The 12,936-nt window shown below is 46.6% G+C and overlaps 1 protein-coding gene across 1 annotated transcript in view; it reads left to right on the top strand.

Annotated features, from left to right (window-relative positions):
- The window catches only part of EXD3 (exonuclease 3'-5' domain containing 3), a 209,262-nt gene that overhangs the window by 57,563 nt on the left and 138,763 nt on the right, over positions 1–12,936 (top strand). Inside the window, exons 17-19 of the mRNA XM_009890307.1 lie at positions 1,253–1,423; positions 8,475–8,528; positions 10,260–10,391. Of these exons, the coding sequence (XP_009888609.1) occupies positions 1,253–1,423; positions 8,475–8,528; positions 10,260–10,391 (357 nt within the window). The remainder of the gene's footprint in view (positions 1–1,252; positions 1,424–8,474; positions 8,529–10,259; positions 10,392–12,936) is intronic.

The raw sequence follows: 12,936 nt of genomic DNA, 5'->3' as shown, positions 1-12,936 counted from the left end.
CCCATGACTCCAAGTTCTTTCCCAGCGTTTCCTGGTCCACTATCTGAAGTGGGGCTAATGACACTATTCTCCTTTATAAGCGTTTTGCTCTCTGCTGGCATGAAACGTGAGAAAAAAGCTACATACGACATTGCTGGCCATTGAATAAACACTAGCTAAGAGCCAGCTGCTGCTCCTTTACATCTGTTCGCACAGAAGCAGCAGTCGTGGCTTAGTGTCTTCCAACTACTTCAGCATCGAAGGCTCAGCTTGATCCGTTATCACAGCACTCTCATGTCTCAGCTGCATCCACCAAGGTCCTAGCAGGAGCCAGTGACAGTCCAGTCTACCCAGTGCTGCAGAGCGTTGAGTGCAAGTACCGGCTTCGCGGAGGTGCAGCATCACACAGACTGAGCTCTCACATCTGAGGCGGTCCACAGGGTCAGCCCAGTTGTATCTGCGTGGTGTGCCACAGCATTTCCAGGCCTGAGTCAGCTCCTGCAGAGCTGACCTGCAGTGCTGCAGAAACCCTCTGTTCCGAAGGCAGCGTAGCCCTGCATAGGTGGTGGCTGTGTCCTGCAGCCATCCCAGCTGGTTCAGGCTCCTGGAGGCAAAGCAGAACATTGGAGGTTCCTTAATAACTTCCCTTCTCCATGAATTTAGCTATTGTACTTTAGAGAACCTCCCAATGACAAAGTCTCCAACTGCAGGAACTCCCCCAGCAGCAGACATTTGAAATAAAATAAACAGAAATCAGGCACTGCCTATTTTTAAACTTCCGAAGATAACAAAGCTGACGTGGTTGCTTTGTCTACCTGTTTCTCCCTCTGTCTGTCAGATCCCTTTCCCAAGTCATAACTTGGGCACATGAATATCAATTGCAGTCTAATTTGACAGGGGAATAGCAATCTTGAAGATGTGTTTCTGTGACTCCATGAAAATCAATGTCTGTGCAGTGCATAGAAGGCCAGGTTGGCATTTCTCCAGGGAAGGGCTGCAGATCCCCAGGTTGGGTGGCCGGCTGGCCAGTGAGTGAATGGCTAGTTCGGAATTAGCCCCATCGTGTGCTGCCTCCTGCGCAAGTGGTAGGTGGGCGATGTGGAAAGACGTGAGGGAGGAACTGGAGGTGTTACAGAGCATGGGGAAAACTGTAATACGGGTAATAGGGGACGGTTGGATTTGTGGCGGTGGGTGAATGTGGGGAGGCAAAACACAAATGCACTGGAAATCACCTTTCTGTTCTGCGGCTTACGGATCTCTTGCCTTTCCGTAGCAGTGCAGGGGATCTGACAAGGAGACCCTGTGTGCCCCTGCTCCCATCTCCCCAAAGGAGTTCAGTGTGGTCTGCGATAACATGCTGCAAGGCCTCGGGCGCTACCTTCGCTGCCTTGGGGTGGATGTCCGGATGCTGGAGAATGAGGATGACCATCGGAAAGCTGCTGAGGTTAGTCACGTGTGTGTGTGCGCGCGCGCGCGTGTGTGTGTGTGTTTGTAGTTCCCATCTGTGCTTCGTGGGGAAGCCTGCTGCTTGCTGAATAACTGCACTGGTTAGTTGTTTAGTCTCTCGCAGCAGACAGGCAGTGGGTTGGCAGGGGCTGCCCAGTGCTTCCTCCTGTGCCAGTGCTGAGACCCAGTTCCCTGGTTCAGCCCGAGGAGCTGTGCCACGTGGCAGCTGTTGTTAGCGAGTCCCTACAGCGGTGCGTGAGCTTGGTTCATCATTTCCAGGAGATGGGAGGTGAACAGAGTGCTGGGGTCTCAAACCTTACTGGTGTCTGTATGTTTGTGTCACTGGCAGCTGTGATGTTTCAGGTCACGAGAAGCGCACAGGCCGAGTGGAAAGATGTGACCTGCAGTCTCAAGTGTCTTTCATGGGGAGGTGGTGGTACATTTGCAACAAGACAAAAATCAGAGAAAGGAACCCCAAATTCACTTTGGTTTTCTAATGGACTCCAGTTTGGGCTTACAGGGAAGCTATCTGCCTGCCTTGTGCCTGGGTCAGTCGAGCAGAACCATAATCAAGAGATGACTGCTCAATACGAAAGGGAAAATTTCTGTAATAACTTGCCATATAGCGTCCTAGCTGGCTACCGTCTTGTGAGATGACTCAAAGGTGAGCAGACACAACTTGCAGTGAAATGTTTGGGAAAGAAAGAGTCTAACACACGTAGGGACAGTGAACATTGATCTGGACTCCCATAACAACTTTGACCCTCTGCCTCTCAGAGAAGAGACACATGCTTCTTCATTTCAGACATATTTCTGCTATGCCAGAACTGGAGATATCCAGCCCACACAGTGTGTTGCTATCGAATGTGCACTGATCACCCAGCCTGGTGCACAGGATGTTTCCTCTTCAGATGTCTGCTTGGCCTGAATCCTGGGCAGGCTCTAACTTCTGCAGAAATAATTAATATCTTGTCTCTGCCAAACTTGCACAAGTCATTTAAACAAACTAGTTCTCACTGCCTTCCCCCAGAGCCCCGTCTCCGCTTCTCATCCTGATACCTTATCGTGCTACGGACAGGATGTTTTACATTGCTTTCTCTATGGTGACTGGACAAACATCCTTTCACTATCAAAAGCCCTTGGAGTGTTACTGTATTGCAGAGCCTTTGATCTGTGCTTGGATAATCAAAGATAAAAATAGACTCCTCCCACCCTGCTTTATATTTGGCTAGTCCTGATTTAACAAAAGGTGAATGTTGACCACCGTATGCCCGAAAACTTGTAAATGTTATTGCAGAGGCCAGGAAAAGGGTTTGGATCCTGGTCACTGAATACAAGATAGATAGTTTGGGTGTTGTCCCAACACAGTCTCAAACTCGTGTCTCCAGGAGCACATAAGTGTGTACAGAGTTAGTGTTTGTTCTTCATTAAAGGAATTTCAGTAACATGATTTATCAGTCTCATTACACATCTCCATGCACCAAGAACTCAATCACTGGGCATTTGCTCCTTATTGTTCTCAGTCCTGTTGCTTGTTAAAGTGGCTTCAGGTATTGGTAGGCAGATGGGTCTTGTCCTTCACCCTCTATTTTTTGAGATCAGACTTCAAAGCCTGAGAGCTTTGTAGGTTGTGCTTGGGCAGCTATGGATTTTTTTAGTTTTTTCTTCTAGACTAGTGCGTGTGGCAGCAATTGGTTTGAAAAACCCCATTCCCAGGCTGAATTTGACGTCTGTGTCCCATGTACTGCTTCGTGTTGTGCAGCTATTATTGGCTAAATGTTTTATCTTGGACAACAGTTGTCATGGCAAGCTTATCATGCCAGATCTGCAATCTCAGATCTGCCAGCCCGTGAGAGCAGGGCCTCCGACACCATGAGCCAGTGCATTCCCCTGTTTGCCCATGTTTTGCTGCTGTGAGGTGACACTGGTTTGCATTCTGTGCCATTTAATTAGGACTTGACTGGTTAAAAGTTATCTGTCGTATGCGCAGATACAGAAAATCTTTAAAAATGGAAAAATACTAGAAATTTGTACTGAAAATTTCTCTGGTTAAATCTATGGAGATCTTATTGCAGCCTTCCAGTCCCTAAAGGGCCTACAGGAGAGCTGGGGAAGGACTTTTTACTAGGGCATGGAGTGACAGGACGAGGGGGAATGGATATAAACTGGAAGAGGGCAGGTTTAGATTAAACATTAGGAAGAAGATTTTTACTTTAAGGGTGGTGAGGCACTGGAACAGGTTGCCCAGAGAGGTTGTTGAGGCGCCTTCCCTGGAGATGCTCAAGCCCAGGCTGGAGGTGGCCTTGGGCAACCTGGGCTGGTGGGAGGAGTCCCTGCCCATGACAGGGGGTTGGAACTCGATCCTCTTCAAGGTCCTTTCCAACCTAAACCTATGATTCTATGATCCTCATGTTGAAGGGAAATAGCTCGCAGTCCCTCCTAACAAAAGCATTTTAGCCTCTGTCCATGAGCAGCAGCCTCTCTGGGAAGAGCAGATTTATGTCCAAGTACGGGTGCTGTCTCATTTTCCAAGTCTTCTCATTCGGTGGGGTGGCAGTAACATTTTTACCGTGATGTGTTTTTAACCCAGCTGCTGTAGCGCGATGAACGCAAGCGTTTGGCAAAGCAGGTATGCAGCTGGGGGATGAAATTTGTACCAGATGTGCTGGACGAGCTCCTTTACCTGACTTCAGCAGCCTGTGCATGGAGAGCCGGGGGGATTCACCACGTGCTTTCCCTGAACCATGTCCTTGCCTGGCAGCACTGCCCCGGTCCCACACCTTGGGTAGGAGGCCCTTCTGGAGAGCTTTGGGTAATGGCCAGGCTGGCTGGAGCCTGGCTGCCTGCTGTGGGGCAGAACAGGGAGGTCTCTCTTGCAGCGGGCTGTATGCATCCAGGCGTTCTGCACCGGGGGCTTCTAACTCCAGCCCAAGGTGAAGAATGCAGAGATTGGAGCACTCTTAGGCAGCATCCCTCTGTGTGTGCAGCTGCCATTACTGGGGTAAGCCACCCTTTGCGTTTGCACTTATTCCTATAAGCAACATGTTATTTCCAATGAATACATTTTTCTTTACTTAAGTCATGTCCTATGCCTGTTGTGTTTCTAGCCAGGGCTTCCAGCTCGTCTTCTGCAAACTTCTCTTTGCAGAGAATCTTAAACCTGTCCTTTGGGCCTTCTAGATGGATAATTGGAAGGAGATGGTTTCAGTTTTCAGTGGGTGTTCTCTTTTTCTCTGAAATTTTGCAGAATCAGGTAGAGTAGTGGGATGCATCTCATACTGAACCTTAAAGGATCACCCACCAGCCTGAAGTGACTACAGTAGATGTTGCAATGTTGTACTTCAGGAGTGGAGCAAAGCTTCTAAGAAAATGTTGGTAGTTTCTCTAGGTCACTAGTTTCTAAGAGACTTGGTGGAATCTCAGAGCCCCTTCAGTTGAGTTGTGGGTTAGTTTGTTTTATTTTTTTAATGGACTGTGTTCTTGGTCTTCAAAATGATCTTCATCTCTGAGAATACTTTGCACACTAAGGCAAATTGAGTATCTTTTGAAGTGTGATAATAACCTGAAGGCTGGTAGAACTGGCTTCCTGCAGCTCCCATGGTGTAGAAGGTTCCCTTGCAAGGTTACACCTAGTCCTCCAAAACTCTGGGTGAACCAGCGAGTCGGAGAGGAGGGCCAGGCTTGGATGGATCTCAGGAGCCAGTTAGAGCAATGTGCACCTGAATCTAAATTGCCCTGGATTGGTTTGGAGCCATGAAACACAAACGGGACTTATAATACTGCAGTGAGCAGAACTTCATGTAGTGGGGGAATCTAATCTCCGATCTCATCTCACCTTTGAATGTCTTTTTTCATATTTTTGATGTAAATCACATTCTTCAGGTTTGCTAGTGTTTTTACCTACCTGGCAATCTGTGGAGTTAATTTGCAGAGGACAGATGAAGAACTGTTCTGCCTTTAAGATCAAGACTTTGCTTTTGATATTGGTCAGCAGGAGGAGAATGTCTTTTGTTGGAGACCTTGATACAACTAGGTCTACATTAAGAAACAAAATTGGGTCAATGGTTTTGGTCTAGTACTTAAGGCTGTGTTATGAAATCATGCAATAATTTTGTGCAATTTATGGTTTTTAGGAATGCTCAAGAGAAGTCTGGGGTTGAAATACCAGCAGTACAGCAAGTGCACCACAGGCCTGGACTGAGTGTGTTCACGGCTATTGAGGTCTTGGTTTAATGTCTATTTTAAAAGAGTCTGAGATCACAGGTAGGGGAGGTTTGTGATCCACTTCTTCAGTAGATCTTTGTCTGGGTGCTTTTCCAGCACACACCCTGGAGCAGATTTTTTCTGTCTATTCCCTTTTTGTCTGAACTGGGACCTCACTGGCCTCAGCTCAGGATCACTGCTTCACTGCTGCCACTGCCAGGGGGGGTCACAGCTTTGCCTGGACTGCTGCCTTGCAAAGGCAGCACCGCAGTTTGTCTCTTCAAGGGCAGGTGGCATTGCCCAAGATGTGGCATGCATGGCCTCGGCAAATTTTACATTTTAAATTACAAATCTAAAGCCTTCTGCTGGCTGTGTCTTGAAACCTTATTTGGCTCCTTATTCAGGATCCTTTAGGTTGTCATGAATCATTCTGCTGCTGGTGCTGGCTTCGAAACACAGGGTCTCTGTCTGCCCTCCCTCGTCAGGCGTTGCCCTTCCAGGTCTCTCCTGTAGTAATTCATTTGAGTTCATTCATCTTTGCGAGATGAATGTTGGCTGAACAGACAGGCACGTTAAGGGCTAAATAGTAATACCAAGTTATTAGGGAGAGCTTTCTATCCAGAAGGTCTAAGCCTTTTCCAGAGGAAGTTGATATTATCTTTTTAACAGATTGTGAAACTGAGGCCGATGCCCTCTCTGCAGCGCTTGGGATGGAGCACAGGTCCCTGACACCCACCCCAACATGCTACTCTGGTCGTTCTTGTCCTTTTATTTGCATCTCCAAGCACATCTCCCGGATGGTCCCAGCGCTGCCTTCCGTTATTTCATTCAGACAAAAAGAAGGAATTGTGCCCTTTTCTCCTGCACGTCTCTTCCGTGGTTTCAGTCAAATGTGTGCTATCACATGGCTGTTCTGGCTCTGTGTGCTTCTCCCAGTCGTTGTTCCAGAGGCGGAAAAACATCCTGGAAGAGTTATTGCCTTTCTCCTTTTTTATTTGATGTTCTTTGCCTGTCTCTGCAGAGCCATTTAGATAAGGGGATTTATCAAGCTTGAACTAATTAACCCTGGATGCAGGAAGTCAGAATGGAGAGTTCCAGCTGTGAAATCCTGAGACTTACCCTGAAGCACACATGGGTCTGAAGGAATTTCACATCTCTTTTCCCTTGTCGGCAAATCACTGTGGTGAACTTTTGCTGTTGCCTTACTGGTCTTCTCTCGCTAATGTGCCATGAGGGTGGTTTTTTTGGCAGAGCTCTTCGGTAATCCAAACTGCATGTAGTAGGATTGCAGTGCAGCACAGGGTGTCTCTGCTGCCACTTCAAGGCTGCTGTTCTTGGAGGTTTTCTCCTTTATTGAGAGAGGGTTGATTTTGAAAGAAATCCGGTAATTTTGCCTGTAGGAGGATGCTTTAGAAGTTGTTGCCAATTGCTTTCTCAGGCCAGAACTGGCAGCCAAAGAGTGACTTCCTAAAAAAAGGCAGGGAAGCGGCTACCTGAAAGGACAGGATAGGAAGAAGAGTTGACTTAGAGTTGACTGCATGGGGAGTTTGTGCCTTCAGAGCCTCAGGTCCAGTGGGTCTTAAGAAAATAGCTATCTAAGACAGAGTTTTAAAATCTTGTTTTGTTTTTTTTTGGTGTTCCCTGGCTGTGCTGGGTGGTGTCAGAGTGGCTGGGAAGTGCAGCAGGACTCTGATCCCAAATGTGTCCTCCTGCCAGGGCTAAAGAGGGATCCAGAGGGGGCTTCTGAAACTCTGATCCAGAAGAGAGACCTCTGTGACACACATCTGGAAACAGTGAAAAAATACAAGGGCTTCCAACAGAATCCAAGCCAGAGAAGAGAAATAACCTCATGCCTACCTCGAAGTGCCAATCTCTTGTCAGCACTAGCAGAGCTGAAGTGCCGGTTCACATGGGAATCCTTCCATTGCTACGGCCATGAAACTATTTCCCTCCTACAGGACAGGGTGAAGGAGTGGGAGGGAGGGATGTCATTTAATCATACGAAGATCAGTCGCACTTTCATCCTTGTGAAGAATTGCAGTTCCAGATTTAGTATCTCCTTTTGGCACCAAACCATTTGAAAGTGTCTCTTACTCTATTGCAAAGGTCAGAAGTGCGGGTAATGAGTCCCCTGATAATTCAGCGCAGACCTTTCCCTTGAAGGACAAGACCTCCGATAAAAGCGCAGGGTTGCAAGTCAGGGGGTGATAAACTCTAATGGAGATGTTCTTTGCAGCCTGGAAAGGGTGCATAATTTCTGTATGCCTGCTCTTGGGCTGCTGGGATAATAACACCATCTTATCTGTAAGGAGTGGAGTGAGCATCGTTCAATTAATATCTGTGAAGTTTGCAGACACATTTAATGGTGCAATTTTTTTGCTGGGATTACCTGCTTAGGTTGTTTTTTCCTTTGTCCCCTGTGCATTGCTGCGTGAGCAGAACGGCTTGCTTCTTTGTGAACCAGACGGGGGAAATAGAAATAGTCTGGGTTAAAGAAAAAAGAAAAAAAAAGATAGAAAGGTTTTTGATAGGATTGTTTCAAGGTGGATCGGTTCCCCGGGCCATCTGCAGTGCAGATGCACAAGCAGCTTGTTCCAGCACATGTGAGGCCAGGCAGGTATTGGCAGGGAGGGGACATGTAGTGAGCAAGCAATACCTTGAGCTGCTGTTGCTGTCAAGAGCGTATTGTTGAACCAGACCCAGACGCTCTTGGCCTAGTGTAGGTCGATACTGGAGAGAAAGACTTGATATCCCAGTTCATGTTCTCTCTGCTTTGAGTGAAAGGAAAGCTTGAATCCAGTGTAACTTCAGCCCATGTTCATTATAATTTTTACCTTTTTTTCCAGATTGCCCGACAGGAAGGAAGAGTCATTTTAACCTCTGGACTCCCATATCAGACTGTAAGTGTTCAGAGCTTCTGGCATTTTTCTGGCATTGTATCATTGCGTGGTCTGGGATGTGCAGTGTAGCGAAGAGGAAAAGTCAGATGTGAATGCAACAGCTGGCTTGGCTTTTCCATGTTTTCTGCACTAAAAACTACATTAAGGGTCTTGAGAGGTTTGCTGTTTGCAATGACCAAAGCTCTGGGTGAACTTTTTTTTGTACTCAGTACTGCATCGGTGGGGAGAGCGGTTGCTCTCTGCTGGGGGCGGGGGGTGGAAATCAAGCCAAGCAATCCAGAACAAAGTGTTTCTGTTTGGCCTCATTGGCAGGTGAAAGGCAGCTCAATTCCCATGCTTTTTATCACAAAGATTCTTGTTTACTGACTGGCTCCACACTGACATAGTTTCAACACTTAAAGACATTTCTTCAGGCTTGGAAGGCAGAGAATGTCTGCAAGGGGGTCCCGGTGGAAGCAGTGGAGATTTTGTGTTCCTGTAGATACAAAAAAAAACCAAAGCAAAACCCAACCTTACCCTCAGCGCCAGATGTTCAGAGCTCTTCATGAGACACACTTCAAAATGGAGTGTTGGGAATATATAGAACCTGTGGAGTCAGTGGTTGCAATGTTATGATGCCTGCTGCAGGTCCTTTGCACTTTGCTACTGCCCAAAAACTCATTTGGAAGAGTGAAACTATGCTGTATTACACCCATGAGCCGAAGTGGAGGACTTCTTTGTTACAAACTAACAATACAAAAGCTCCCAGCTACCCAAGTCGCTAGTTGGAGTATTTGCAGAATGTAGGTTGCTGATTTCCTACATAATCGCTCAGCACACTCCCCCTGTGATGACTCCCCCCTCACACACCGTGAGGCAAGTGCGGCCGTGCCACACTACAGGTTCTTTACTCGGACTGCTGTTCCTTGAGCCTACAGTTGATGTAATGGGTAATTCAGCATCCAGCATAATCTTATTTGTCAAAGCTTTAACTTCAAAGTACTGTGTAGGAATTGCAAAGGAAAATAACTGCTTCCCAGTGTACGACACTGTCCTGGGAGATGTCTGTTTCCCTTTGTTCCTTTGCCCCTGTATGCCTCACACGAGGACAGGATGGCTCTGCCGGGCCATCTACTTGCATGTAGCTGATCCCACCTCGCCTTGAGTGCCCATCATGTTCATAAAGACGTGTCTAGAACTTCCTGGTGGCTACTCCCAGATACAAACTTCTCTGCTAAATGCAGAACAAACATCGAGGGACTGTCCACATCAACCACCTCAAATTCATTGGCCATGAGTGAACTACGGGTGCGATGGTGTATAAACTAAAAGGATTGAAGTTGTAAAACTGTCATCAGACATCATCTCCATCATTATGCTTTTGCATACTGTGTATGATCTGGCCAGGTTTCATGTGAAAGCTGTGATTGAATTCAGTTTCCTCTTGCTACTCCTGTTAGCACCACACTGCTAAATTATGAGTTGAAGGGGGACTTGGGCAATCATGTTTCTCATATATATAGCTATAAAATGCTTCAGCGCTTCAATAGTCTCAGAGCTATTGCAGCAGTGGCTAAGTGTTAAATTAGCAATTGTGCTTGTTAGATCAAAATTTAGACTGTAAACACATATTAACTCCAAATACTATTTGTAATTAAAACCCAACCAGATGCATTAGGAAAAACCCCACATATCATGATGCATGGAGTGCCTCATTTATTGTCTTTTTGGTTTACGACTTGTCTTTTGAAGCTCCAGTCCCAGGTGGCAGAAGGAAGATGTTTCTCTGTGAACTGCTCAGAAAAGGCAAGAGAACAGGCCCTGCAGGTTCTGAAGCACTTCAACGTTCAAGTGTCCCTGGCGGATATCTTCAGCCGCTGCCAGGTAGGACAAGGCTTGTTTGAGTTCAAGTTCCTGCTGGCTCACCATTTCGTGCACAGCAGGCACTTTAGCCTTTTAGGTCTTGCACTTAGTGTCTTGTACGCAGTTCCCAAGATTTCTCCTTGAACTTTGGCAGCATCTTGCAAAGCTAGAGGAATTCTGAGTGTGCTGACATCCAGCAGAAGTGTTGATGACTGAGTCAGAAGAGCAGAGGCACTGCATCTGCAGCTCGCTAGAAACTCTGCTGGTTTTCTGATTTTTGGTACTTGGTATGTGTTTTGGCATTGACTATCACGGTTATGCTGTCTTTGTTGCTGTGTTCTCTGTCTAGGACACATGCTGTTTTAATTATAAACCATGTTTAATTACGGCTCTGTGATTCTGATAACACTTAATTACTTTAATAGGAGGATTTTTTTTAGGACTGTATTTATTCAGAAGCTATTAGGTTAATTCATGTCCATGCTAGTTGATGACTCCAGATTGTGTTTGGCACTGGATATCTGTGGATTGTTTTTAAGAAGAAATTTTAATTGTGTTAGCTCAAATCTCCATCTCTTCCAGTTTCACTCCTGTATTTGTTACAGTAACACGCTGAAACCTATCCCTTCAAAAGCTGTAATGTAAACGAACTTGCGACTTCAACATCTCTCGTCTTATCAGTGTTTAAAGAGAGAAAAAGAAGAAAATCTGGCTAGAAAAGGAGCTTTCTCTTAGGAATAAACAAGCCAGCTGAACGCTTCAGTGACGTCTGGCTCCGTGCCTTTTGGTGGAGCTCGTGGGGTCTCCGGGCCTGGTGGAACTGCGCGAGAGTTGTAGGAATAGTAATGACTTCTGAGCAAACAGTCCCGGGAGCGTTTTCTAGACCTCTGCTTATATCTGATGTCAGTTTTTGAAACTGTATCTGTAACGTATAGAGAAAATGAGAGTTGTCCAGCTGTGCAGGTTGTCTATAGAGGAGAATAACACAACACCATGCAGATTGGATCGACATAATATGGGCTGATCTTACTTCAGGATAAATGTATGTATTCAGATATAAGATACTGTATTCAGTTTTGCAGTTTTATTGTTCTGAGAACAGATTGCAGTTGTTACAGAGTGACACGCTGGCTTCTTTGCTATTTAAAAAAAAAAAAACCCTTAAAAAACCTTGTGGATTCTCTGATTCCCTGAGACCCCATAAAATAGCAGTGTTATTCCTGACGGTTGTTGAAATACCACAAGAACAAGCACGCACAAAAGTCCATGCTGCCGAGAACTCTGTGTTATCTGTAATAAATGCAGGAGACTGTGCAGCGTACGATATAAAACTGACCCCTTGCCCATGATCTGGAGTCTGGAACTGTTTAACTGTATGGCTTTTTAGTACGTGCTGTCTTAGTTTACAATATAAATAGGGGTAATCAATCTGGCTAAGAATATATACTAAGTGTTCTCTTACTTCCAGGAGAAATGCCTTCCCTGTAAATTGTGGTGGTAGAACAGCTGCATCTTTTATACCACTAGGCATGGGAAGATGCTATTATTTGTCAAACTGCTCTGTGTTCTGAATCATATATTTACCTACATTTAAGGCTTTGGCGTTTTGGAGCTGACTTTGTTCAGCTGTCCCCTACAGACTGTACAAGTTTCGCTTTAGGTTGCTGTTGCTCTCGAGGAGCATCCAAGCTCTCCCAGCAGTGCATCTCCAGGTGGTTGCACGGGTGTGCAGCACTGCCGCTCCATGCGAGGGGAGAGCGGCGGCCGGCATGCTGCGTACGTGCAGGGACTATTCACTGCCCACAGAAAAAATGGCAAATTTCTACTTTTACAGGGGTGCTCTGGGGCCACTGCGGCCATGAAAGACTTCATTGCTTCGTTTGCAAGTTCATTCCAAAGCATACTAATTCTCTGCAAACCTAATTGGGCTTAATTAGGGTGGAAGCTAGATCCTTAAACTGCTGATGTGTGCCTTTCACGATGCCTGTTCTGGACTTTACCTGGGTTACAGACCTCAGTGCTTGCAGACTGCTTTGAGTTCTGCCACCTCCATGCAGAAATGCATATTGCTGATGGGTGAGGGAGGGTTTGGCGGTCCCTGTGTCCGGGGAGCGCTGATGGTGTGCGAGTTGGGGCCTCCAGAAACACCCGAGTGCTGCTGCCTACGTGCTCAGCAGGAGGAGGAGGAGGAGGCCGGGTAATACTTATTTGTAACCCGGGCCGCTCTCCTTCCTCACCCTTGTGGAGCTTTGGGTGTCGGGACCGCGGGCCAGCGGCGGCGGAGAGCCCTGCTGTGCTTGCCGCAGTGCTGGCGATGGGTTATCGGCTGCCATCAGCCGCTGTAGATAAGCGTCTTCTGTGTGTCACAGGAAGCAATGTGGCATCCTGCCTGACTCTCGCTGTCTCATGGAGCGAGGGCTTGTTTTGTCTCTTGGGCTTCTATTCTGTAAATGATTTGAGTCAATATGTCAGCAAATATTGTTGCTGTAACAATTAATGTGTGTAGTGCAGAGCACGCGGTAAAAATAGGTCCCAATTCAATGTTGTACCCAAGATTGCTGTAAAA

The sequence above is a fragment of the Charadrius vociferus genome, unplaced genomic scaffold (assembly GCF_000708025.1).
Source record: "Charadrius vociferus isolate BGI_N301 unplaced genomic scaffold, ASM70802v2 scaffold398, whole genome shotgun sequence".
NCBI classification, from domain to species: domain Eukaryota; kingdom Metazoa; phylum Chordata; class Aves; order Charadriiformes; family Charadriidae; genus Charadrius; species Charadrius vociferus.
The sequence above is the reverse complement of the archived record's forward strand: the minus strand, read 5'-3'. Positions and strand labels throughout refer to the sequence as shown.